The 27,604-nt window shown below is 43.6% G+C and overlaps 1 protein-coding gene across 7 annotated transcripts in view; it reads left to right on the top strand.

Annotated features, from left to right (window-relative positions):
• LOC115198711 (transcription factor EC) overlaps positions 1 to 21,354 on the top strand; it is a 36,099-nt gene extending 14,745 nt beyond the window's left edge. Inside the window, exons 1-8 of one of the 7 annotated variants that reach the window (XM_029760886.1) lie at positions 7,188 to 7,435; positions 12,961 to 13,227; positions 13,804 to 13,905; positions 16,149 to 16,191; positions 17,601 to 17,657; positions 17,771 to 17,846; positions 18,763 to 18,910; positions 20,132 to 21,354. In XM_029760886.1, the coding sequence (XP_029616746.1) occupies positions 7,379 to 7,435; positions 12,961 to 13,227; positions 13,804 to 13,905; positions 16,149 to 16,191; positions 17,601 to 17,657; positions 17,771 to 17,846; positions 18,763 to 18,910; positions 20,132 to 20,599 (1,218 nt within the window). In that variant the 5' untranslated portion in view covers positions 7,188 to 7,378 and the 3' untranslated portion in view covers positions 20,600 to 21,354. Of the gene's footprint in view, positions 1 to 7,187; positions 7,436 to 7,873; positions 8,303 to 11,606; positions 12,465 to 12,960; positions 13,228 to 13,803; positions 13,906 to 16,148; positions 16,192 to 17,600; positions 17,658 to 17,770; positions 17,847 to 18,762; positions 18,911 to 20,131 lie in introns of those variants that run through there. The other 6 variants (XM_029760889.1, XM_029760890.1, XM_029760892.1 and 3 more) reach the window with 6 other exon arrangements.
• The last annotated feature ends 6,250 nt before the right edge of the window (positions 21,355 to 27,604 follow it).

Genomic DNA, 27,604 nt, shown 5'->3' with positions numbered 1-27,604 from the left:
GCTGTAACTGTCACGCCCTGACCATAGAGAGCCCTTGGTTCTCTATGGTGTAGTAGGTCAGGGTGTGACTAGGGGGTGTTCTAGTTCAATATTTCTATGTTGGTGTTTTGTATGGTTCCCAATTAGAGGCAGCCGGTTAACATTGCCTCTAATTGGGGATCATATTTAGGTAGCCATTTCTCCCACTTGTATTTGTGGGATATTGTTTGGTTTTGTGCTTGTTGCACCACGTAGTCACATTTTGTTGCTTGTTTATTGTTTTGTTGAAGAAGTTTCACTGTAATTAAATATGTGGAACGCAACACGCGCTGCGCCTTGGTCCGTTTCTTACAACAACCGTGACAGTAACACAACAAAATGTGGAAAAAGTCAAGGGGTGTGAATACTTTCTGAAGGCAAATGGGTTACTAAGAGTGTGACACATAACAACAAATCCCCGGGGCAATAGGATTGTGATGTTTTGCAAAATGTATATCCAGTCATTATTCCCTTGGGTAAGACAGGCTAAAAAAAACATTTGTCACAGTATTTGTCAAAATGACACATGGCATGTATCAGAATTAACAAGGGTAATAAAAGTGACTGTAACATATGATTATGTGTAAACAACATTTAGCTGGGCTATGCAATGCGAGCGTTGAGATTTGTGTGCTGTTGTGTGTGTCGGGAATGTGGAGTTGTTAAGATGACTTATGGGCTTTTTGTACGTACAACATTTTCACAGTATCTGAGTGCATCCAAACAGTGTCTTGTGAGCATAACCACAACGATTTTAATTTACGATCTGGCAACTTTTCTTAAATCCTAATTGCTTTACACTGTATGTGGGTTTCCCCCTTGCTTCTACAACACAGTAACCACCTCGTAACAGGACAGGGGACAGGGTGCCCATCTGCTCTACCTCCTCCCCCCTATCCTTCACGCCTTCACTGGCTCACGGTTCTAACCTCAGCCTGGGTGCCTCTGGGTAGCACAGATCCCCCTCCTGTGCGCACGTGCACTCTGTCTCCCTCTCCCCCTCTAAACATCCAACTGTGCGACGACAGGGGACCAAAGACGCTCAGGACAAACGCGCCTTTGTCCGCCACACACAAACCACATATTATTTGTTCCTGTAAGGTCAAAGTTGATCAAATGTTCTGCTTAGTTCTCATTAAACAGCTATTGCATTATTTAATTTCCCACAATCAGATTAGGGGGGGTAATGAATATATCGAGTGAAAGGTTTTGAAAGGTGAATGGCAGATTTAGCCCAGATATATACTTATTGTGCACATTCAAAAGTTTGGAGGAGGATTTTACTCCAGGGAGATCCAAAAGGTCAGTTGGGGGAGGAGGTACGGCAGGGATGCGACCAGTACGGCAGGGCTGCTTTTAGTAACTCTGATATAGGAGGAATCAATAAAAGATTATTCACAACACGCAGTAAATATCACCCTGGTCGAAACGAAACCATTTTTTTGTGAGCTGTCAGCTTTTCTCCCTCAGTCACAGAGTAGATGATAAATCAAAACAATAGGAAAGCAGCGTGAGCTTCCCAGAACCAGACAGCCATGACAGGCCAGCTAATAGTTCCCTCTCATTTCATCTACCCTGACATTTGGTGCAAAATGGACCAATTGCTTTCCATTCTCTTACCTATATCTTACCAACGAGTGGAAGCTCGTTGTTTTCCTAATTGTTCCTGAAATAAGACAGACCAACAAGGGTTGGTTAAAACCTATTGCATTAAATGTACAGTGGTTGTGTTCAGCCTGACTATCAGCATAACAATTTAAACAATGTTGTGTTGCTGCCATGCTGTGTTGTCATGTGTTGCTGCCATGCTGTGTTGTTGTCTTAGGTCTCTCTTTGTGTAGTGTTCTGGTGTCTCTCTTGTCGTGATGTCTCTCTTGTCGTGATGTGTTTTTTTTTATCCCAGGGCTGTCCCCACAGGAGGCCTTTTGCCTCTTGGTAGGCCGTCATCGTATATAAGACTTTGTTCTTAACTGACCTGCCTAGTTAAATATATTTTTTTTAAAAAGAGCATAAAATGCTTATGACTCTTAACGTGGAAAAATATTAAATCAAGTAGGACAATAAAATGGTAGTGGTTACAATAAGACATAGTGTTTCACTTTTTCCCCCTTCAAATTCAATCAATTTGTGAAAATAGATTATGTCAATGGAAAGGCCATCAGTGAACATATCATTGCGTTAGGTATACAGTGCTACAATGATAGTATTCAGTCTGCTTTTGACATGCATATTTTTCAGACTACTACTTTGCTATCGGAACATCTACTTCAGAAAATGTCCAATATATCATACAGCAGTGGAGGCTGGTAGGAGGAGCCATAGGAGGATGGGCTCAGTGTAATACCTGGATTGGAATTAATTGGACGACATTAATGTGGTTTGCATATGTTTGATCAGTTTGATACCGTTCCATTGATCCAGTCCAGCCATTACAAGGAACCCATCTTCCTATAGCTCATCACACCGGCCTCCTCTGTTGTACAGGTATATTGCTTGGAAGTGAAAAAAACTTGGGTACATTTGTTCCATGAAATTGTGCTCTACTCGAGTTACGGTATTGACATCTCTTTACTGAGTGCATATCTTAGGACCTCAATGTTACAGAAGTGACCGCTTTGTACTCCCCTTCACTCTCTGCCAAAACACAGATTAAAGTAGCCTGCGACGCCACTTCTCTTAACATCACCCAGAGGATAACAATAAAGAGGATCCATTTAGTCCCAGACCAGTGGTCAACCAGGGTTAGGGACAAAGATGCCCTTCAAAACTGTAGACACAGACACAGCAGTTTACCCATAAGCCACTGCTCTGTGGCGCTGGGCAGCTTTGTGTCTGAGGGTCAGGGAGGATGGAGGAGTCATGTGGCAAGGGAGATGGCCATTTGGTGATTCAGGGGGAGGTGAGGGTTTCGTGAGTACCATCAGGGAGGTTTATGATTCAGATTTGTCACAGTATTACCTCCTGAAGTTAAAGCTGCTCGTGCTTGAGCAATGACAAGAACATCTATAGCCATTTGACGGTAGCCTAGCGGGTAAGAGCGTTGGGCCAGTAACCGAAGGGGCGCTGGTTCGAATCCCCGAGCCGACTAGGTGAAACATCTGCCGATGTTCCCCTGAGCAAGATACTTAACCCAAATTGCTCCTGCAAGTCGCTCGGAATAAGAGCGCCTGCTAAATGACTGAATTGTAAAGGTAAAATGTTCTGTGACAAGAGGGACACTGAGGGGACATTCTGAGCCCTCAAATTGTATTGATGCATTCTGTAGTTGGTGTTGATCATGCTTCTCTAAATCAGTAACATTTTATTTGGATAGTTTGTAGAGTATCTACAGATGGACTATCAGTAACATGTCAAAGTCTGTCTGTAGTTCATCTACAGGTGTTCAACAAACTATTTGTAGACAATCAGCAGTATTTTAACAGCATGTCTTTAGCCTTTCAGTAGCATCTCTCATCCTTTTCAAAAACATAGTGAATAAAAAAAACACCTGAAAACCCCATTCAACCCATGTACAGTGCCTTTATGTCTGTCTGTGAGGAGAACAAAGATGTTTTATTCTATCAAGACACCAGGAGCGTGCATGACAAGGTGGAGCGCACCTGATTGGTAGGGCTAAGCATGAAGTCATTGAAAATGGTGAAAAACATCTACATTCCCGTTAACGTGAGACGAGGAAATGATGGTTAACGTAGCTATTAGGTGATCAATTTTAATCTGATTAATATTGGAAGGCAAAATATTGTGGTTGCGCAACGTTGCGATATTGACGCACGGTTCATTTTCATAAATTACGAACCTTTAGCATTAATCATTCAACATTGACACAAACATGAAATGATGGCTGATAGAACATTTTGTTGAAAGTAACGTGCATTACAAACCAGAAACATGAAGAAAAGACCGATATTTGCACTTCTCACCCGCAGTTAATTCTGTCCCAAGGCTGTGTTACTCCCGCCCCACCGACAGGTACAAAAGTAACGGTGCAGTTGTTCTATTCTCTGTCTAAATAAGGGCACAAGGCGAGACCCAGATGCAGACACAGGAGGCAGACGGTTAGAGTCCAAGATGTTTATTAACAATCCAAAAGGGGATAGGCAAGAGAATGGTCGTGGACAGGCAAAAGGTCAAAACCAGTTCAGAGTTCCAGAGGTACAGAATGGCAGGCAGGCTTGAGGTCAAGGCAGGCAGAACGGTCAGGCAGGCGGGAATGGAGTCCAGAAAACAGGCAAAGTCAAAACCAAGAGGACTAGTAAAAGAGAATAGAAAAGCAGGAGCACAGGAAAAACACACTGGTTGACTTGAACATACAAGACGAACAGGCACAGAGAGACAGGAAACACAGGGATAAATACACCAGGGAAAATAAGCGACACCTGGAGGGGGTGGAGACAATCACAAGGACAGGTGAAACAGATCAGGGCATGACAGTCTATTTCATTTAAACTCATTTACCCTAGAAATGAAATTACAGTTGCTAATGGTAGAGGACATATATAAGTTGTCATAAAATATGGTGTCTCGAGCTCTATCGATATTCTGAGTAATTATGAAAAAAAATACAAGTGTTATTTTCGGCCCGGCTCTCCCCTACTATAGCAGCTCATTACCCTAGTTCAAGACAAGCGTATCACAGGGAGATCCATACAGGCACGCCTCTCATTGGCGCTGCTAGCTTCACAGGAAAATTGGCATACCTTCCAAATTTCCAATCTACCTTCTAATCTCAGTCATTTAAACAGGAGCAAAGAGAAGGAAGCGGGGGGGGGGGGGGGGGGGGGGGGAGGTTGACCTTAGATGCCTTAGCTCTCAGGTGTCCCTGTGAACAGCCTCTTGTCATCCATGACAGGGAAGGACCGGGCTAATTGATTTAAGGAGCGAAAATCACATTACTCCATTTCGCCGTAATTGCATCTCCTGCGAAATGACTAAAGAAGAACGGTCTCGTTCATCTCCCCTCTCCACCCTACGGACCTATTAGAAAGTGTATGAAATAGTTTGTAACGTTGCTGCTCCTCTTCTTCAAAAAAGACTCGATTCGTGTGAGTGTGGGTGTGTATGAGTGTGTGTGTGTGTGGGGGGGGGGTGCATATGTATGTGTGCATGTGTGCATGTGAGTCTGTGTGGATGGTACTGTTAGTTAGCCAAAGGGTCATTCAGTCAGTGTTCGATGACCTCTTTAGGCTACGGATGATTAAAACAGAAACTGAAAGATATGCGTTGGACAAATGATATTGCCGCTAATTAGCTAATTATAGGCTTATCTAGAATTAAAAATCCACGCACTTAAAATGTTACACGCGTTCGAGAAATGCAATGATGTTCCTAATTCACTCATATTAGAGTTTACAATATCTACTGCATGCTGTCGGATTTTGTATGTCGCACAATAGATATTGTGATTGGTACGGACGGGCAAGTCTTCATTAAAACCAATCGACATTATATCCATCTACACAGTAGACATCCCTCTATTCCCCATGTACCGTAGGCTACGGTACATGCGCATTGTAAAGAAACGTACGAATACAAGGTCAACATTTCCAGTACAGGCACATACCACCCCTATACCAACATCAAGCGGAATGTAACCGTTAGGCACACATATAACACTGACATTAAAATGGCTGTAATATTTAATTTATATATGAATCATTAAAGGGAGGTGCAGCGGCTATTATGCATTCCTTTTCTAGCAGGATAAAACAGCCCTTAGATGTGGGAGCAGGACTTTGAAGTCTTGTCTCAGAAGCAGGCCAACTCTTACAGAAAGTACCTTGCTCATGTTTTAAATATATCTGCTGTGGTGTGTGGGACTAACAAAGGTGAGCATTCTGGATGGGCTCCAAGATGAATGGAAAGTGGCCAGCCAGGAATTTCAGCAGTGGCGAAAATAGACGGAGGCATAAGGGGTCATACAAAGGTACGCTCACACACACACACACGCGCACACGCACACGCACACACACACACACACACACACACACACACACACACACACACACACACACACACAGAGAGGGAGCTGAACAAGCACTTGTCTGAGAACTCCAACTTCCTTCCCAGTTGAGAACTTCCTGTCCACTAAATGTGTCCACTAAACGCAGAACAAAATGATACTAAAACATTGGCTAAAGTGTCACTTCAATTCGACTGCTCATTTACTCAGATAATTAAAACGGTCAGTTAACACAATGACTCCACTAAGGCCAGTAGCCTAACGGTATCAGCTTAAGGATTTCCCACAATAATAAAATCATGAACCGTTCAGGCCCGGAGACATGTGTGTTTATTACGTCACAAACAAGCCTCCCACCAGAAAACGAATTCACAACAACATGCTTCTTTACGACACTGCGAGACATGGCCTTAATTGAGCATTTAAGTGTTAAGTTTTAAGCATGCACTCCAAAGACCATGTGCTTGCTATCTGCTTCATTGTAATGTAATTTGAACCCTTATTGCGTTCACTGTACATAAATTCAGCTCTGATACGCTTACTTAACTGTTCATAAAGGAATTAGGGTGTTCAATCATCACAAATATTGATACAGCTGACATCGACTGAAGTAGGGAGAATTAAGCAATAGTGACAAACAGACACAACAAAATGTTTTTGCAGAATATTTGGCAGAGGAAGCGTTTCAAAGAAATACTATCAGTCTCACTCCTGAAATATGGTTCCCTAATGGAAGAATCCATTTCCCAGACTAGGTGTTTGTTGGCTTGGACATTTTCGCTGATTGTTTTGACATTATCTAATGCTACAGGGTCAAGAGGTTGAGTCACACAAGCTTCCACTTTGCTGTCCTCAGTACTTCTGGTACAGAGAGGTTCTGGTAAGCACAACGCCTTCTGAATGCCCAGTGAGACCTGTGTGTGTTTGTGTGTGTGTGTGTAGTAAAGGGATTCCTGGGGAAGTGAGTGTCAGTGAGATAACCTGGGAGGAATGTGCTAATCAGAGCTGAAAGGGTTTCAGGCAGGAAAGTGTGGCAAGTCGGAGGCAGGAACACAGACCTATCCCCCCCTGTCTGCTTCAGACCAACTGCCATCTGTATTTCTGCCACAGTCAGGCCTTTTCCTAACCCAATGTTAGGGTTTGCGATGAGTGCTCGGCTCACGCACGCCCACACACACTTAAAGGAAGCGGACCCGCTCTCCAAAAAGCCGATGTGTCATACCTTCCTTTCCTGGAACGACATACGTTAGTTTCAGCAAAGCTCAGGAAGCGCACATGGCAGCTCCTCTCTTCTTCTCCTTTTTCTCTTTCTGGGATCCTGACAGACAGGCAGTGCGGTAGCGCTTCTTCTTCTGTTGCCTTGAGTCGTCTCTGTAGGGGGAGGCCGTCACTCTCGGAGCCATGAGTCAATCCTGTGTGGTCAAAGTTATCACTCTGACTGAGATCCAGATACTGCCGGTAGGTGACATCAGCAGGCAAAGGAGAGAGCGAAAGAGGGGGATAAATAGGGAAGGAGAAAGAGGGGCATAAATAAGGAAAGAGAGAGGGAGGAAAAAGGGGGAGGGGGGGTCTCTGCAGGTTCACCCAGGATACTGCATGTATATTGAGGTACTAGCAGATCTTGTGCTTGGATACAAGTGAAAGTGCTTTGTTTGGCTGATGGGGTGTCTACGTATGGGGGGTTATTGTAATGGCATTTTCTGTGTGACCTATATAACACTCACTTACTACTTACACATGCACATACACACACGGTTCCAAAGAGCATGATCTTCAAGGCTGACATTCCAAAAAAGGGCCATTCTACTCAGTGTGGAATTATCTCTCCTCCCTCTATACAATCTCAGATGTGTGGTCACAACCATCAACTGGTTAGCTGGCTCAGCATATCCACAGGAACCATGTCTGAGAACACATCTGCCGTGTTCCACATAGGTCTGTATCCATTTCTGTATTTACACCACAGAAAGAGCATTACTGCGTAGCATTACTGGTAGTAGTATTACTTCACAATACTTCATGCTTTATAACACTAAAGGTTGGGATTCATAGTAGAAATGAATCCCAACAGTTGTAAAGTTATGTCCAGAATTGAAAAAACCTGTCCAAGCGAAATAATAACCCAGTGTTTCATAATCCAGATTAGTCTGAAGTGAAACAAGAACTTGGGTAAGAGTGAAACTGAGTTAAACAATAGCTGGCTATCTAGAATAGTGAACAGTAGCTACCTGGCAGTGAGATCTGTGACATACAGAGGCGTCATCAAAGACACTGTGCTACTGCAGGGCTTCACTGTCTGACTTCAAGGAGAAAGTACATACCGAGGTAAATCAGCGCAACTTTGTCACAATTTAAAGTAGATTTGAGTATGGATATTATGTGGAGTTTGTAGAGTACTTTTAAATGTTAAAAACATCAATTAGCTTAATTTGATATTTGAAAGCATGCTTAGTCACTTTTGCACGGTCTGACGTGATGTTGTTAGAAAGTGAATGCTTTTTTACCAAGTTTCGTCTTGAAAATGATTTCAGCCCAACTTTTTATGACCCTCTTCATCATAAAAGGTCATTTAATGGGAAGCCTGAATCTGTCCATACATTATTCGTGTTGTCTTGTTGACTTTGACGTACTGCGCATCCCATTTAACTCTCATTTATCATAACCGACAGAACATTTCATAAACATGATGCACTTTCTTTATCAGTGCCATCACGGCTATGTCGTGTGAAATAATGCGGTATGTTATACATCAGAGTAGGAGACAGACAGAAAAAAAAGAAAAAAAGGAGAAGACAGACAGTAAGAGTCAGTCCCAGAGTGATCCATGGATCAGATCAGTAAAGTTGTCGCTCCCTTCTCTGCCTGTGAGACATTCCTCGTTTTAGTGGCTTAAGCAGCGAAAACAAAGTTATGAAGTGGGCACAGCTGCCGTCCTAATAGGAATCAAAGCTCTCATGGATATTCTCCCCACCAGCCATTAGAAAAACAAACGAACAACAACAAATGTATGCTCTGATTCAATCATAAGCCGACTGCATTGGGAGTACAAAATATGTCTGCCTCAGGCCTACAGTACATCTACAGTGCCAATGTCTGTTAGGCATACTGCTTGATGATGTATATGCTAGTGGAATGATATGGACAGCGTTCAACTACGTATCTTGTACAGTGGGACAGAATAATGGCATGGGTCGAGTGCACAGACAAACATGACTTTGGGTCATTTTGACATAGGAGAAAATAATTATAAGTGATATCCAAACCAATAGGGTGTGTGGGTGCGGGAGCAGACGCGACAATATAGTCCCGACACGAATCTAAGGTTGCTACCCAGGCCGGCTGGTCGTTCGTTCTATCGGTTCGGTGGCCAGAGACGCGACCCAGTCGTTAAAGTCTTTCTGTTCTGTGTGTATGGACGCGACCCAGTCGTTAAGTCTTTCTGTTCTGTGTGTATGGACGCGACCCAGTCGTTAAAGTCTTTCTGTTCTGTGTGTATGGACGCGACCCAGTCGTTAAGTCTTTCTGTTCTGTGTGTATGGACGCGACCCAGTCGTTAAAGTCTTTCTGTTCTGTGTGTATGGACGCGACCCAGTCGTTAAGTCTTTCTGTTCTGTGTGTATGGACGCGACCCAGTCGTTAAAGTCTTTCTGTTCTGTGTGTATGGACGCGACCCAGTCGTTAAGTCTTTCTGTTCTGTGTGTATGGACGCGACCCAGTCGTTAAAGTCTTTCTGTTCTGTGTGTATGGACGCGACCCAGTTGTTAAAGTCTTTCTGTTCTGTGTGTATGGACGCGACCTAGTCGTTCGTTCTAAATATTCCATTGCCATACTGGCTGGCAACGTTGTTATCCCTTGCTTGCAAGCAAGCTAGCCAACTACGGCTAACTTACAGTCACGTCAAACAGCAAAGTAACTGCATTTGCATTTGTTTAAAATGTTTTTTAGTGACATTTATTGGTGTACATTCATAACAATGAGCTAATGATGCGCGATTTTGCCTGGTATAGAAAATGTGCTCTCTCATTAGGACACTGTTGTTCAGAGGAGCTAGCCAACAACACAGCTAGCACAATCACTTCAAACTGAAGCTGGAAAGACTGCAAACTAGCTCCATTTAGTTTTCTATTGAAATTTCATTGTATATATCCATAAAAATCGGGCTAACTGATTCATGATTTCGACTGGCTGAGATAAACTGTCTGCTTGTCCCGACAAGTGCATTACTATGGCACAGCTGGAGATCGAAATGTCAATATTCAACCAATGTCGCTGTTTATACAAAGTTTATACAAATCTCCGCTGTTGAAATCCAAATGCTAATCTAAAAGAAATGGAAGATAATGTCGAGATGTTTTTTTATAGAGGAGATCAAGTTTATAAATTGCCTGGCTGGGCTGATGAGACAGTGGATTGCGCAGTGAGATGGAACAGAGTAAATAGGCATTTCAACGTCATTGCTTTGGCCACTGGTAACTTGTGGAATAGAAACCGTCTGGAATGCAATTTTAACCACGAAGCATCTAGGATTAGACCCACCCGTTGTATAAATGATGATGCATTTACATGACACTTCAACATTCTATGGCAGCCATGTTAGCTCCCCATTAACATTACATGGGTAATATTCAAACAATGCTACGTAACTGATTTGTCTAGAATTCGAACAAAATTCCCAATTCTAAAAGTCGGCCTAACTCTTTAAATATATGACTCTGATCATGACAATCCACTGAATGACAGAAGGGACGTCACAATCAGTTCTAACAAGTGGAATAGAATAAACACAAACTCTTCCATTTTCAAGAGTGTCAAAGTCATTTACAAATGTCTACATCGCCGATTCTCCGGGCAGATATCTTATTCTGTGCCTAGTGAACTGCAGTGTGTCTTGTCTTCATGCACAGTCCTGTCATTGTCGTGCCGCGCATTAGTGACAGAAGATACATTACTTGGCAGGAATCTAATTAGAGGTCCCCTAACAATCTAATAGGCATGTCTCCTGCTGCATGTACAGTAGAGAGAAGGCTATTAATCCAAGGACAACCTCTATCTCTTCAGACAACAAGCTGAGTGTAGTACGCTGGCAGTCTTTCCATCCGCTGTGGAAAAATGTTGATTGAGTAACAAATGGCATCTTGTTTAGCCCTTAGTTGCCAGCGATGAGACTTGGTCTCTCTCTTCATTGGTGACAAGTTCAGTATTGTCGCGCGGGAGTACATTCTGAGCAGGGCCAGTCTTCTATGTGAGCTATGTGGACGACAGACGACAGCACTGGTGTTGACCAAAAATGCTGATTCTATACTATCGTTATGTGCATCTGTGTCTGTGGTCAAATCAGGTGCTTCTAGTACTTTTGTTTAGATTATAATTCTTTTTTTTACAACCTCAAGATGTTGTTGCTAGTATTCGAGTAAAGGGGAGCAAGTGGTCACAGTTGTCTGCTGTGGTCTGGAGCTAAAAAAAAGTAATTCTGAATGTTCCTGTATGATGACAAGGATTACAACTTCACAACTGTAGTACAGACCTAAGTTGACCTGAGTTGCTTCTTCTCTGTATTGAATAGCTACTCCTAAAAGGAGACAAACGTTTACTGTCAGGAGTTCAATCAGCATGGCAAATGGTTTCCGGTAAAGACGTTCAATCCTCATGGGAATTCACTGATAGTAGATAATAAAACCCAATTCATCCAGTGAACCTAATAATCAATCAACCAATTCTTCCCAAAATACTTAAGCAACCGTAAACCAATAAAACAAACCTGACTACAATGATCCCCTTTATAGCCCTAGACAAGAGTATAACATTTTTAGACAAGAGGATAAAAATAGGGTCACGATAGCTACAGTACTAAAATTAGCCCCCGGAATAGTCCATCTAGGGTTATTCTTTGAGTAATTGACATTAGACAATGAACGGCCAAAGGAGAGGTCATGGCAGAAATGGCCATCCAAAGTTATTTAAAAAAGAAGAACAAGAAAGAACCAATTGTGCTAGAGTCAACTACTAGACCCCCGAAGGAGATCGTAGAGAGTCCGGACTAGGGGTCGATCGTGATTGGCCGATAACTCCCAAAAAGAAACAGGGCGGTCCCGTTGAATTAGTCGAGATATGGACAAAAGCCATAGGCAGATATCCTGTTGGGATCAAACCCGGGGGTAATCTGATGAGTCTCTGTTTGAAGTGATTATCACGGAGGGAAACTAAGGGATCGCCCGGCTTCTCGCCTAATTATCAAATTTAGTGCAGAGCCTTAAGAAGTTTATAAAGACACTGGCTGAGGACAGGAGGGGACAGTCCTCAACATATCAACTCACCAGGATAGCCACCGGATAGCAGCAGCTTAACCGCAATCCTACTGCTGCTTTGAGCTGTTCTACAACTAGCAGACCAGACCTGAAGACAGTTGTTCTCTCTCTGACTGATGAGAATGCCACACTTAAGTGACTGTGGTTACTACAAGATGCGAGACGGAGCCCGAGTTTCCAATGTAAGGATTAATGTTTCAATAGCAACAGTATACGTACTCCAATGACGTCGACTTGGACACTCTGTTGAGATGTTCATAATTGGTTTAGTAAGTTGATTGTAGTTGTATGGTGTGTGTGTGTACATTTAGGGCATAGACATTTGAAGGATACTACATTGGGACATCTGCTAGTGCTCTACTTACTGTTACAACTTTTTACACTTACGGTAAATCCTCTTCTTACTGCCTGTCTAAGGTTTGATTTGTCCGTGATTTGCTTGAGAAGTCAAGAGGGTTTGTCTTGTATTCAGGGGTAAAACATGATTAAGAACAATTTGACGAAACAGCTTCGACATGACTCACGACTTGCTACGCTATCAATGCTCTCTCTGAGACTGCACTGAGCGGTGACTTTTGTATTTTATGTCTATCTTAGATTGCATACTAACACTAAACTCTGTTATATGAGACTACATAGTAACCGTTGCCTGTTGTGTTACCCAATAACTGATCTTAGGTCTGTATGGAACAGGTCCAGAGCCACCTGGAGGGCTCTAAGTACCACCTGCACCAGGCCCAGAGTCAGCAGGTCAAGCAGTACCTGACCCTGGGTTCCAAGCTGGCCGGGGGACAGGGGGGCCACCCTCACCCCACTGTGCAGGGAGGGCAGCTCCTGGGCACCGTTCCAGTGATGAGGAATGGCCACATGGCCCCCCTCAGCGATGGCAGCACCCCCAGCAGCCCCGTTACACTGCTGACCCTGGCATCCAACCACGACAGCGAGGTGAGTGAGCGTTTTGATTGATCTTTTCAACATCAGTAAGTGTTCATCTAGGTACCTTTGATATTTAGTGTTGGGATTCAATCAATCTATTTGTTTGTTTTATCTCAATGTCTTTGTTTAGTGGGTCCTTACAGTGCCAAAAATAGTGATTTAATCACACTATGCAGGTTTGATTACAGAGTCCTAAATATCTTTTACCTGAGATACCGGCTGTGTAAACAACTCAGTTATCTCTAGTGACCTGCCCGTTCTCTTTGAAATGCTCAGCAATAACTTCAGAGATTCAGTTCCTAAAGAGAATCTTTGTTAAGGAGGAAACTAGTTTGATAACAACATTTTTTTCCCCCACCATGGCTGATCTCTTCCAGCATGGTGGTGAAGAAATGTCTGTTATTAGATTAGGATCCTAACTGTCCCACCTTCTGAATGATAGGTTTAGAGATGATGCAAAAAGACATGTTACATTGAATTACAATGAGAGCATTTGCTCACCTAGCGTTATAATTACCTGTTGTTGGATACATAATGTATCTGAATTGAACTGAGGCTGGTACAAATATGACTATTTTCTTTTAGTTTCCAATGGATGAAGTCATTGATGACTTGATTAGCCTGGAGTCCGGCTTCAATGACGGGGGCTTGGATTGTATGGATCCCAGCATCATAATGCAAAACAATGTAAGTATGACTAATCATATGAACTATTATATCAGTCGCAAACGTCAAGGGAAAAACACTTATTTGAATTGCAAAACTAAGGGGTCAAAACAGAAGAAATGCTATCGACATGCAGGTGTTTCTGTCTATTGATTCTTGCTGACCTTATTCCTTGATCCAGACGGGATTCCCAGAAGATCCTTGATCTTCTTGACACTCATGAAGAGCATATATTGGGTAGTTAAGTTCAGTTTTTAAGTTAAGTTGCTTAACTAACTTCTTTAAAGGACTTAAAAGGGGAATATGAGGAACTACTTCCTCTGCCAAACATGAACTTTCAGGCTCGACTTGCTTGGGGAAAAAAAGAGCTGGCTTTGTGTGAGGTCAGATTAAGTCCACCGATGAGTCAAAGTTCATTTCACCAGGGTTGAGGCTTAAAGCATTTCTCACATTTCTCAAGAACAATACGGATTAAACCGCAAGTGATGTCATTACACGGTAATTGATGACAGTGTGAGAATAATGTGTCAATTAATATAAACACTAAGTCTGTGGTTCTTCTTTTTTTGTTGTTGCTGAAAGCCCTACATGGACACTGGTCATTACCAGGGAGTTTGGGAATGGTAGTCAAGAAGACAGAGGGAGAACGGCGAGACTATGCTAGATATCTACTACAACAACAAAAAGATCTTGTTCAGACTAGGCATTCCATTAGAAAAATGCATGGATGGCAGCAGAGACAAGTGCTCCCAGTGCGAATTATATCTGGAGTTGAATTCCAAAAACAAAGACTCATTTGAGTAGCGATTATAGACACACCTGAACTCACCGCAGAGGTATGTGGTACTAAAGGAAAATGTGTTCCCGCCGCATTTCAAGAGAGAGGCATTGAGGAGAGGCCAACCAGACAGAGAGATAGAGATGAAGAGAGCTAGAGAAAGACAGAGGCAAGCAGGCAGGCATGCACACAAACACACACATAGAAACGGAGAGAACAAAAAAAACGGGGTGACAGAAAAGCAGAGGGGTTGTGTGTGTGAAAGACAAGACCGGGGGGGGGACGGGGGTGTAGAGAGTGAAGATCAGAGCGACAGGAAAAAAAGGGAGAGGAGGAGAGATTTAGAGCGAGGCAGTGAGGCATTGGATTGGGTTAATGCCTACACTCCCGATGGGCTTGTTCCGAAATGATAGCGAGCTTAAATGGATCAATTCATTCTAATTAGTCATACAGTACGATGCATCACGTCGTTTTGTCATGTCAACATATCCCAGGAACACAGATGGGAGCGGATTGAAGTGATTACGATGTGAGCAGTCGGGGGACCGTCGCAATCTTTCATTTTGATAAGTAACCCCCCCCCCCCCGTTAGAGATAATGACAGAGAGAAAGCCATCTACAGGCAAAGCAAACCGACTGCAAATATTGAAATGTCTACAGTTCCTTCTTTTTCTCACACTCCCTCCTTCCTTCCCTCCCATAACTTGACCTCTATTCTTATCCCTCCCTACACTACTCTAGGAACTGAATTTCACACATACACAGTGACAAATTGTCTTTACACAGCTTGTGGCATCTATGCCGGCTTTTGTAGGATTCCCAGAAATACACAGCTCCCTAAGATTAGACATGCATACATGCCTTCCCTCTGCATTCCAACAGAGTTCCTAAAAGAGACCGTAGTTATCCCGCTTGTTCGGAAAATATATGCCTATTTTCTCACAGTGGACAAGCGGCGTAGAAAAACAGTTTGGTGTCTGTTTGGGTGGGTTATGACCCGGCTTTCATCCAGTGGGGTGCTATTTTGAACACACAGACGCCTCTGTGTTCTGGGGCCCTTTCAAGCTGAGTAGCCATAGTGGCCACTGATAATGGTACTATTAGGCTAGTAAACAGCGGCACGGAGCGAGGTCGTACCCCCAGAGAAGGACCTGAGAGGGCCTTAGGGGACGCAAACAGGGCTGGTGGGGAGACATGGAGGCCCCTAGCCTCTCCTGCTGGATCACACAAAGCAATGCCCTGAGGGCTGAGAAGTGACAGGACTGCCAATAGTGCTATGATTGCCCTCATCTGAAAGCCTTCCAAATTCCCGCCACCATTTCAATGCTTTCAAATGAGCCAAAGTCAAATCTGCTTCCAAAAGTTTCAATGACTTAGTGAACTTGAGAGGTCCCCGAGTCTGAATGAAACGTTATCTCTCTGGTTCTGTGCGTTTGTGTTCAACCAATTCCCTGACATCTTTCTCCTCTCCTTTCCTTCTCTCCAGGTGCTTAGCAGCAGCATGCTGGACATCTATGGGTGTGAACCAGGTATGACTACAGCCCCTCATGGCCGAATGACACCCACCTCACGCCCCACTAAGCTCACTACTGTAAAAAGGGAAGTCACAGGTACGAACACACATCATAGCACTGAAGATGATCGAAATAAGGATGGAAGTGTGAAACTCAACCACGTACTGCGGCATAAAAGCACAACACTCTAGGTGACACATTCCTGACAAGTCTAAATTATGTCAGTTACTGGCATCCATTTTTTTTTTTTAGGAATGAATAAGTTAAGCATTTTTTTAAGGTGCCCGACAACAGGAAACAAGAAAGAGTAATCCATTTAGTCATTTTTCTTCTTTGGCTGAGTAAAATTATGACAAAATGCTGTGTAGGCCCTCTTCTTCAACCCTGATGTGTACAGCGTTAATCCTACACAAACTTACTAAGTAAACTCATGAATATCCTTAGATTAAGTTTGTCAGCTCTCAGCCGATTGCCATTGTGTATTCTATACAGCATCTATAACTTGTCAGTCACTTTATTATAATGCAAGACAGTGCAGGTTCAACATGGATTTGTTTTGGATAATGCACCCGCTTCTATAGGGTGCATATTCAGTAGCACGAGTTCACTGTCTAGTCGTATCAAGTCCAATGAAGAAGGAAGCTGAAGGAAAACAGGACAAATATGTTCACATGTAGCAAATAGATTTTTCCCTTAAATGTGTAGTGTTTGGATTACAGTTGTATCACTCACATACCTAATTATCAATGGCCTCTGTCCATCGTCCCCGACACAAAGGACCTCTGAGAAATGTTTGATAAATGCCATGCATCAAGTAAAGCTAATTGATTTAGGAAATAGAAAGGATGCCTCAAGAACGCTTCACTCCGACGAGAAAATAAGTGAATTAGTATATTTTTCATATAAGTGTGCGGTTGGGAACAACGGGCAGTTACACAGAGGTCTAAATGATCTTATTGAATCAACAGAGACGGATGGAGAAATCCAATCACAGGTTCTAATTATATCATTTGGGAGAAATGTGAATGTGAATGTGAATATGAATGATATATCATGCCTTTCCCCTCATGGGGAGATCAGCAAATTTGTTAAGCAGACTTAATTGCCAGGCTGAGTGGCTTAAAAGAGGACACAGATTTTCCCACAATGAACCGAAAGAGAAGAGATGCAGTTATGTATGCCAGGCGGGCTGGGAGCGAGCGGGATAAATCGAGCCCTTTCACTATGTGTGTGTGAGAGTGTGTGGAAGGTTCAGACTCTGTGGAAGGTTCAGGCTTTGTGTCTGTGGTGGCGAAGATGATCTTCACCCTCGGTCTGCCACCCCAGAAATATCCAGGCCAGAACTGTGTAGCAACTGACTGGAGTTTCTTGGATACTCTTGTGTGCGTTTCTTATCGGGCTGTGTTCTTCTTTGTGTTTCACAGAACATGAAACGAGAGTGATGGCCAAAGAACGACAGAAGAAAGACAACCACAACTTGAGTAAGAGTCGTCGCCCTACTCAATACAGAGTACCTTCAGAAATGTTGTGTGGGGCACTAAAAGTAACTCAGTCCTCTCGCTCGCTCTCTCTCTCTCTCTCTCTCTCTGACCAGTTGAAAGAAGAAGAAGATACAATATCAACTACAGAATCAAAGAACTTGGAACGATGATACCAAAGTCGAATGACCCGTAAGTGATCTTGCGCTTATTACACTTTTCTCAGTGTTTATTATGTTCAAAGCGTTAGCTAACCTGACTCAAATAAACTCCCCACGATCAAGCCTATTGCCATGAAAAGAAGCGCAAATGTCTGGCTGGTGTTAAGCATATCGAATACTAAACACAGGCCGCTAAATGTTGTTAATTGAATTCAAAATTAATACTCAAGAGCACATTTCGCTTCTATTTCAAGGGTGTACTTGAGTAGCTATTGTAGTCTTCACGCTCTGCAAAGTAGTGAGTCTGTGTCCTCCTTGGGCACTCAACAGTAGACTACAGCTTAGAGCTCAATGATGAAGATTGGGGTCAAACGCAAAGAAGGCCACCACCCATTTGAATCAAAGTTTGAGCACAATTGGCCCACCAAGATGGAATACGGAAGCCGGAATTGAATCCGACTGGCCCAACAGCAATTTAACTTTTGATAGAATTGAAATGGAAGGTTACCGCTGTCGCCGTGCCATTAAGACAAGATAAAGAAGATTATTAGCTGTGGAACAGACCAACGTCTTGTTCCAAAGAAAGGTGAATTTTACAACTGCTTCCTCCTTTTAAAAAGTAATGGTATCAGGGAATGGGGCCTGCACTCTTGGCTTCTTCTAAAGTCACATTTTCCCCCCTCTTCCGACACCTATTTTTACTTGAGGATTAATTTTACCATACAAGCGGTTCCAAAATGGACTTTCTGCAGACGCACTTATACTTAACTATTCTATTAAAATTCCCATTCAAAGGCTGGATGTAATGTCCGAGAATGAATAATTGGCCATGTAAATCACCATTTCTTATTCATATATAAAAAATGGGTCCCTGTGTAAGTTTTTGTACAGAACATTCCGCTGATGCGGTGAATAAAAGGTTATCTTTTTACGTCCCTCTGCCGTAGTGATATGCGCTGGAACAAAGGCACCATTCTCAAGGCGTCGGTGGAGTACATCAAGTGGCTGCAGAAGGAGCAGCAGCACGCCAGAGAGCTGGAGAACAGGCAGAAGAAGATGGAGCAGGCCAACAGGAGGCTACTGCTCAGGATCCAGGTATGGAGAGAGAAAGACAGACACCCTCAAAACCCGAGAGCCCCTTACCACTACAGATCCCCAACCCAGCGACTTCCCCATCCTTAACACCATATCAATGTGCACCATCACGGCCCTGAGACCTCACGGCCCTGAGAAAACGGGGCGACTGGGTATTGACATGGCAGCAGAGCAGAGCCAAGCAGACAGTGGGAGACGTTGCCACATGTCCTCAGCCACTGAGACATCGCAATTAACCACCAAATGAATCAGCACATTCATGGCTCTGGCTCTTACGCTGAACTCACAGTGAAGCTATACTTCTCAATGTAACAGTGTCATCCTAAAGAACGCCGCGACCAACTAAAACACAGAAAACACAAACGAGACGAAAAGAGACATTTCATGTGGAGAGAGCTAACGAAAGCCTTTAACGGAACGTTAGCTTCACAGCGTTAGCCAAATAAGCGCCGATGACCGTTGATAACACACTGTAGGGAGAAAGACAGTTTCAACACCAAGCATCACCCACATAAACATCACACTAGTCTTACTTAAATATACTGTTGGAATCCTACAGAAAGATGTTGAAACTGAGAAAAACAGACGGCTATAACATTGCATCACGTAACGTGGGAACAGCAATGCCTCTCACTTGCATTCCTCTGCACTCTTTTTATCCCCTGAGTTTGCTTAGCTAAACGACATGCTAGGTTAACCGTTATCAAGGTAGATTGACAACAGACTACTTTCCATATTGTTACTGCTCATAGAGCGTCGATGGGGAGGCGTGAACCATGTTGCTGACCTGCTGGTAGCTGATTGATGAGGTTTTGTCATTGGTTCCTCCCCGTCATGTTTACAACACATATCCCGAGGGCCCTGGCTGCTTCCTGAGAGGGGGGTCTGGAGAGGAGGGGTAGATTAAATGGATCGGCCTCCACTACATTAGAGTGCTATTTAAAGTCAATTCATAATCATCTACCAGACTATGAGGTATGTGTGCGTGTGTGTCGGGGAGGAAGGGGGGGAGGGGGTGTGTGTGTGTGTAATGCGTATGCATCCGTGTGTGTGTGTGTGTGTGTGTGTGTGTGTGTGTGTGAGGGTTGCCAACTCGTACCGAGCTCATTCTAAGAAAAGTAATCTCCTTCATTAAAAATCTTCTTCTTCGACACTGTTCCCATTCATATGTATTTGAGAAGAACACTGTCCTGATCCTTGGTCCTTTTCTGTGCGTTTCAGGAGTTGGAGATCCAGGCCCGTGCTCACGGCCTCCCCAGCATGGCCACTGCCCTGGGTACTGTAGAGCTCTCCTCCCACCTCCTCAAACAACAGCAGCAGCAGCAGCAGCCCTTGGCTCCCCAGTCACAGCAGGGTCCCCAGCCACCCCTGTATCAGGAAGAGCTGAACGGGGAGTACCTCCAGAGGACCTCCATGCCAGCCATGACCACTGGGGGCGTCACTGGGGTTACAGACCAGGGTCAGGGGGTGGTTGACTGCTCCACCACTTTCTCCGACCCGCTGTCTCACTTCACAGACTTCTTCAGCGCCACGCTCAAAGAGGAGCAACGGCTGGACGAGATCCTCATGGACAACCCGCTCTCGCCGTTCGGCACCGACCCGCTTCTCTCCGCCGGCTCACCCGACGCCTCCAAGGACTCCAGTCACAGGAGCAGCTTCAGCTCGGACGATGGCGATGACGACCTATGATCCCTGACCTCTCCGCGACCCCACGGTGACCCTGTGTCAAAGGTCAAAGGACATACAGCAGTTGGTCACCCTCACAAAGTGGTGTAGGGATTTGTTCCAGCCCAGCACCAACAAAACATCCGATTCCACTGACCAGCTCGAATCATTGAGAGCTTGATTAGTGGGCTCAGGTGTGTTAGTGCTGGGCCGGAGCAGAAGCCTGCACACCCTGTGGCTCTCCAGGACCAGGGTTAGTTACCACTGGCACTCCCACTTTTTAAAAACTTTGGTGGAGAGTGCATACCTCGCGGACAGAACCAGAGTCGTGAGAAAAAGGGAGAAAGACAATCGGTCCATACTGATCATATAATACTGTTCCATAATGCAATGGACACTGGGGTTGTTGTACACCACTGTAAACTATACTGTGTCTTTGCAATATGCCAAAATAGGACAGTGTCCTTTTCAGATGTGTACTATTACAGTTATTGTATAAAATGACTTTAAAACCATTGAGGTTCACTGATGGGCCCTATCTAGAGCTAGTTACTGGCGGTTCCTCTTCCAAACAGAAATTAAAATGGAACAGTGATGCTAGGCGAAAAGCCTAACACTTCCTTTGTTTGTCTTTAAATGTATTTTTACAAAATGTTGTATGTATTTATGTGTTTTAATCCATGTATTCCTAAAAAAACATGACATTATCTAACATGCTCTCTTTTTTTATTCTTAGTGGGGGTGGGGAAAATATAATAAACCCTTTTTTTTATAAATCAGACTTGGCGTTTTTTTTATCATTATAATCACACATGCTTACCACATACCCAACACAAAAGCTCTCGTGTTTCATTTGTAATATTGCCTACTCTATCACAAATAATTACAATAAAATAAATGATGGAGAGACCTCCTGTTAACTTTCATTATTCTCCTATCTGACAGGAGCAGTCCAGTTATGAACCAGGAAGAGTGACAGAGAGGTTGATTATCACATAGTCAGAGAGGCTAGACCTATGAGGTTAAACTGATGAATGAAGGTCCATACAGGGGAACTGTCTGAACAAAGGTGAGAGTGTGGGTAAAATGAAGGTTTCACCCAGGGTGACAGACAGTAAATGAGCGACAGAGAGAAGACAGAGAGAATGGGAAAATGAGGAGTGATGATGACGATCCAGATAACGGCTCTTAAGGACAGGGCAAAGGCAGAATTAAAGGAGAGTATAGGCTTTAAAAAAACGTGGTCGTTAAAAGTTCTATGAAGAAGCGAGATGCCTGATTTGAAAGAATATGTCAAATTAATCATTGAGAATCAAAATAGTTGCTTAAAAACTTTACTCAGAAAAGTTTAGTCAGACTTGTTTTGGATACATATAATGCTGTAATCTTTAGAAGAAATCTTTAATTAGTGGATATTTTCTAATCATGTTCAAGTTATGCATTAATAAAACAACAAACAGTCCAGAGTGGAAAAAACAACATTTCAATGCGTTTCAGTGGATAGCCTGTGTTCTTCATCAAAGCTCTTCTAAATTAATGTTTTAGAATGTTATTAGCTTGTATGTTTCTCCCATAATGAAATCGAAAGATTTCTGCTTGCATCTCCTCTCGAGCTACAAAATAAAATTGAACCACCAATCATTATGAAATATAGGCAGGCCAACTACAAAGCGATGAGTGATGTTTACGGGTAATTGGCCAACGCAATTATGGAAGGTAAATATGGATTTTCATTAAGGAGAAAACATGGAGGGTCTCGAAGAACTTTGCGTGACTAAAATACATTTTCCAAAGGCACAATTTACATTTTGATGTCAATACGATTCTCTCCAGATACTCTCCTATTGCAAAAAAATATATAAAATAAATAATTTGGATACACAAGCTTATCATTTTGTGACTAAAAGAATCAACACATTTCATCAATTGAATGCATTTCAACCCTGTCCAGTTTCCTTGCTACATCAAAGACAATATTGAACAAAGTTCAAGGGCTTCTACTCAAGGGCTTCAAACAGTGATGTGGCCTGAGGCAACGGTGACATCAGAACTAGGAACTTTTATTCGGGAATATCGCAGTTCATTAAACCACAGCTTTGGAAACTCAGGGCCAAGACAGGGACACAACGTGTCTTATTTGGATTGACAAAACAGTCGGACATTGTTAAGAGTATCCGATAACAGTTTAATATAGGAGACATTAACCGATACATTCAATAACTAAAGATGTGGTGCTGCCATGCCCTCTGTCTAACCTTCTGCATACGACAGAGATTGTAATTATTCTTCTACTAGAATAACTGCCAAAACTGTGTGGTTTGTAAAATAAGCTTTCCATTGCTTTATTGTATAACTTCTGTGCGTAGCTGAGCATTACCTCAGCACTTCGAGGCAGTAGTAGTTCACTGCCGTAATTCACCAGTAGGTGGCAGCAGTATGCTGTGTACTCATGTCACTAACCCAAAAGCTCTCATTTTACCAATCCCAATACGAAACCAGAGAGTTATAGTACTATTATGGTTGATTTAACGAGCAAGGCAAACAAACAAACCCCAAAAAGGCTTTCATGTTAATGTGAAATTAACTCCTTACTTTCTAATATATATTTCAAAAAAAAATGATGAACATATCATTTTAACATTACCCCAGTAAAATTACAAGGAGCACATTTGGGTTTCTTCTAGATGTACAGTATATGGGCTCCAATACAGACTCACCAGTCTTATAAACCCAATAGATGTAATGAACCCCAGAGGTGCTAGCGCGGTGTTCTGTCACCACAACAATTTCTCACCCCTTTTCCCACTAAAGTTGACACGGATGCTGCAGAGCTGTCACCTGTACAGCGTGCCACAGCTGCCAGCCTAGCGCGCTACAATGCTTTCACCTGCTGAAGCTGCCAATGGCAACTTTGGAACACAACGAGCGCTCTGACACACACACACACACACACACACACACACACACACACACACACACACACACACACACACACACACACTCGCATATGTATACGTGCGTGCGCATAGGCACACACACCATATTCTCACCTCCTCACCTGCCACACCAACCCGAGCAGGAGGGGGAAAAAATACAATTTACAAACAGTCATCAGCATCTGGCCTGTGACAAGGCTTGTGCACAAGTTAAATGAAATTTGACTTTGAGTAACAAAGTGACAGCAGGGCCCAAACATCAAGTGTCATATGTATTTTCATGCCTCGACTCAGAGTTGCCGTGTGGTAAACAACATGCTGATTCTGATCCAGAGATCCTGGGCACTGGATACATATGGTAAATTGCACCCCATTGCCAATCTAGTACAGTACTTTTGACCATGGCCAAATGACACTGTATTCCCTATAATATAACGCACTACTTTTGACCAGAGCCAGTGTGTCATTTGATATTTGCAGATACTGTAGCACTCCTCTGCCATACTGTACAGTACCACCCCAACATATTCCATGATCCTTTGGGGCTGGGCCTCCAGTCCATTGAGCCTTTTACGAGGCGAGACCACACCATGACCAGTCTCTCACAAACTCCCACGTCACACGCTAGCAAACCATCACATTAACGACGGAACACAAAGGGATGAAAAATAACCAGCTGGGCTCCAAAACCCTATAAAATTAATGCGATTTCCAGAGGTTTTTACGAATCAAAACAGATGTCAAAACATTTCTTCAAACAAATTGACTTCCAATTATTTGCGCCACACAATTCCAGATGTTCAACAGATGGGGGGGCGAGGGGGGGGACCAAAGGTGTCTCGAACCGCAGTTTTGTTTTATTCTGACAGTAAAGGCAGGCGGTCACAGTTGTATGTGTTTTAAATCAGTGGGCGGGGCTGAGAGGTGAGCGGAGGGACATGGGCGAGAGAAAGAAAGCACATCATTAGGAAAATGTCAATCCAACCAGCGACAGAGAGAACAGAACACCGTGGCGTTCATATAGTCAGTTAATATCTCTGTGCTGAAAGCCAGGACCAACCGAATCAAGGTTTCTCTGAAATGCTAATGTCATCCCTCTGCATATTTTTCTTTCTTTCTTTCAGTGTTCAAATGAAATGAAAAAAGGAACAATTACTGAACTCACTATTTCATATGCGTGTTCACATGAATAGCCTAGGCATCTGGTCATGCATATGGACATACATTCAATTACATGGCCAGATGTTGTCTATACGCACGTCTATGAACATACCAAGAACTACAGTTTAAGAATGAAGCCGGCAGCCTCCTTTACGCCACAGACTCGGCTAATAGTGTGTCTAACTGCACCGTGTCCAGGGAATGATCCCGACTGGCTCTGATCCCATTATAACCAGAGCCCTGGGGCCTGAGGGAGCCATTGGGGATCCACCAGGGATCGAAGATGTCCGTGTTATTCAGCCTGGGCCCATAGAGGAGCCATCCACTGGGGCTCCATTGGGGTTCCCTGATTCAGCCTCAGTCTCCTCACTAACGGGCTGCCTTTAGCACCTCCGGCCCAGCCTCTGATCTGAGGGGGTCAAAATATCCCTTCTCTGACTCTCTCCCCCTCTCCATCCATAACATCTCAGGCTAACGTATTCTAGTGGAGCAGAAAAGCAGGTCCGTTTTGTTGGGTTAGCATCTAACTTTCCCCGTTTAATTCCTCCACTATTGGGAACTGCTATGTTAATCCTCCCATCATTGGCCCCCTCTCCCACTCTTCCTCGTTCTCTCTCTGCTAACCTTCTGTAATCCGGGTGACCTTGGTGGAGCAGTGGGGATGGCGGGGACGGTGGGGGGATGGCGGGGCCGTGGCCATGGAAGGTCCTGATTGATTTGTAATTCAAAACGGGAGCAACAGGTCTAAAGCTGTGATGGTCGCCGCTTTAACTGCCACCCTTACCACCCCGAACCCCCCCAAACACCTTAGGGGGAAACCAAGGAAAGCAAGCGGGGGAAAATATTCTATAAAACAAGAGAAAAATTAAAGTTGAATCTAACAATGGAGAGTGCAATTGGCCAATGCGCTGTAGTGTGTCTCTCTGTTCTTCTGCGCGTCTCCGGCGTAAGTGAGTGTGTGTTAGTCAAGAGAGAGACGGAGGTGAAGCGAGATGCAGGGCGTGACGTCTGGGTAAATGTCAGCCAGGTTTGGGGTGGATATGATGATCATTACCACAGTGAGATAATTGGCTCTAGCTGTGTGGGCCGAGGTGTTTGGTGAGCGCCTCTTCTCTCCAATGGGCATCTTTCTACTCGTCTACATTATTCATCTATTCATCCACCTCTTTATCTCTCTCTCCTCTTCTCCCTCACCCAGGAATCCAGGCCATCGCTGGGCCTTCATTCATAATTGATGGGTAATTGTTTATTAAATGCAAGACCTGACCCTATTATGTCTATTAACCATGTCTGCAGAGTAGTAGTGTGTGCACTTCCCCATATTCTAAAGATCTTACCATCTCCTTTAGGAGATGGGATCGTATGGATAAGTGGGTATGGATGGATGGATGGACGCAAGGGAAAACAGAGGTGTAGGGAAAGGGGGGGAAGAAAGAAAGGGAGGAAGCCGGCCGAGGGAGGAGAGGAGCGAGAGGAATGATAAAAAAGAAAGAAGTCGATGCGATTGGCCCGCGCGGAGTTAGTGCGGAGTTCAGTCAGTCTCCGTACAGAGTGAGAGGATAGGACGAGAGACAAAGGAGCAGAAATAACCTCTTTTACTCTCATTACATTGACTCTTAATCTCTCCACGGCCCGTCGTGGGCAATCCCAGCTCTGGGCGTTTGGAGGGTAAAGCCTTCCGACGAGACCGTCCGTCAAAAGCGGATTCATTACCTGAGATGGGACTGCGGCTGCGTGCTAAATGGCACCCCGTTGGGCTACGGTCCAAAATAGTGCACTATGTAGGGAAAAAGGTTGTCATTTGGGAACACAGCGCGAGTGTCTGTCTTGCCACCACTGAGCCCAGTTAAATGTCGTCTCTGCCAGGGAGGGACAGACACAGAGAGGACCTGATTGGGACCAGGCACCACTAGAGGTCAGTGTGGCTACAGAATTAAAAGGTATGTCTCTAAATGCCTGACAGGGCTGAGGCTAAGGCTTGGACTCAAGCAGATGCAAACATCACAAAAGGGAGGACAAAATATAATTCAGGTGATGGAAATGAATCGAAATGAAATGATTAAGTTCAGTTAATTACTCAGTAGCTTAGGCAAATCAGCTTAACTTATATCAAAAATCATTACTTCAGCTAACGCGTAGTCAGGCAGGCAGATTCCGGGAAGATATTTAGCCAACATGTACTTAAAACAGCCTATATCAGTGTATATAAAGTAGGAACTCGGTTAATGGATTAGATAGCATACTGTGTGCCCCATGTATCCTAACACATATTAATGTGCCATTAAGTTATATTAAGTCTTGGGGAAAACAGTAAAAATAAAAAAATAAAATGCATATCCACAGATGGCTGAGTGTAGAAGGAGGAGTTGGGGTGTTTTATTTCCTATCGTACCTGGTGTCATATTATACTAAGTGTTTGTATAGTCAATGTGATGCCACAAAGTGATTGACAGTTTTGTTCAATACAATTCCCTTCCCGAAAATAGAAGAAAAAAAAACTTTTTACACACATCCATTTAATGAAAGCGCTCATTGGAATATTATAGTATCTTTCCACACACACACACACACACACACACACACACACACACACACACACACACACACACACACACACACACACACACACACACACACACACACACACACACACACAGGCAGAGAGGTGAAATGAAAGGAGGAAATATTGTGTGAGGTGTAGTGAGTGTAGCGATCTGTATGATGGAATGTCATTACCTTGGCTGAGTTCAAAGTGATTAACACGGCGTGTTAATTAAGAGCTCGGAGCCTAAGGAGTGGGTGTGTTGCTAATCTTAAGGACACAGTTGTGAAGAGTTAGCTCCTCTCTACACATAAACACACAGTAGAGATCAGCTACTGCTGGCTTCTTTTAAACAAAATGGATTAAAACAATACGGTTCACAATAACAGT

Source organism: Salmo trutta, chromosome 8, assembly GCF_901001165.1.
Source record: "Salmo trutta chromosome 8, fSalTru1.1, whole genome shotgun sequence".
Lineage (NCBI taxonomy): Eukaryota > Metazoa > Chordata > Actinopteri > Salmoniformes > Salmonidae > Salmo > Salmo trutta.
This window is presented reverse-complemented; position numbering and strand designations above follow the sequence as displayed.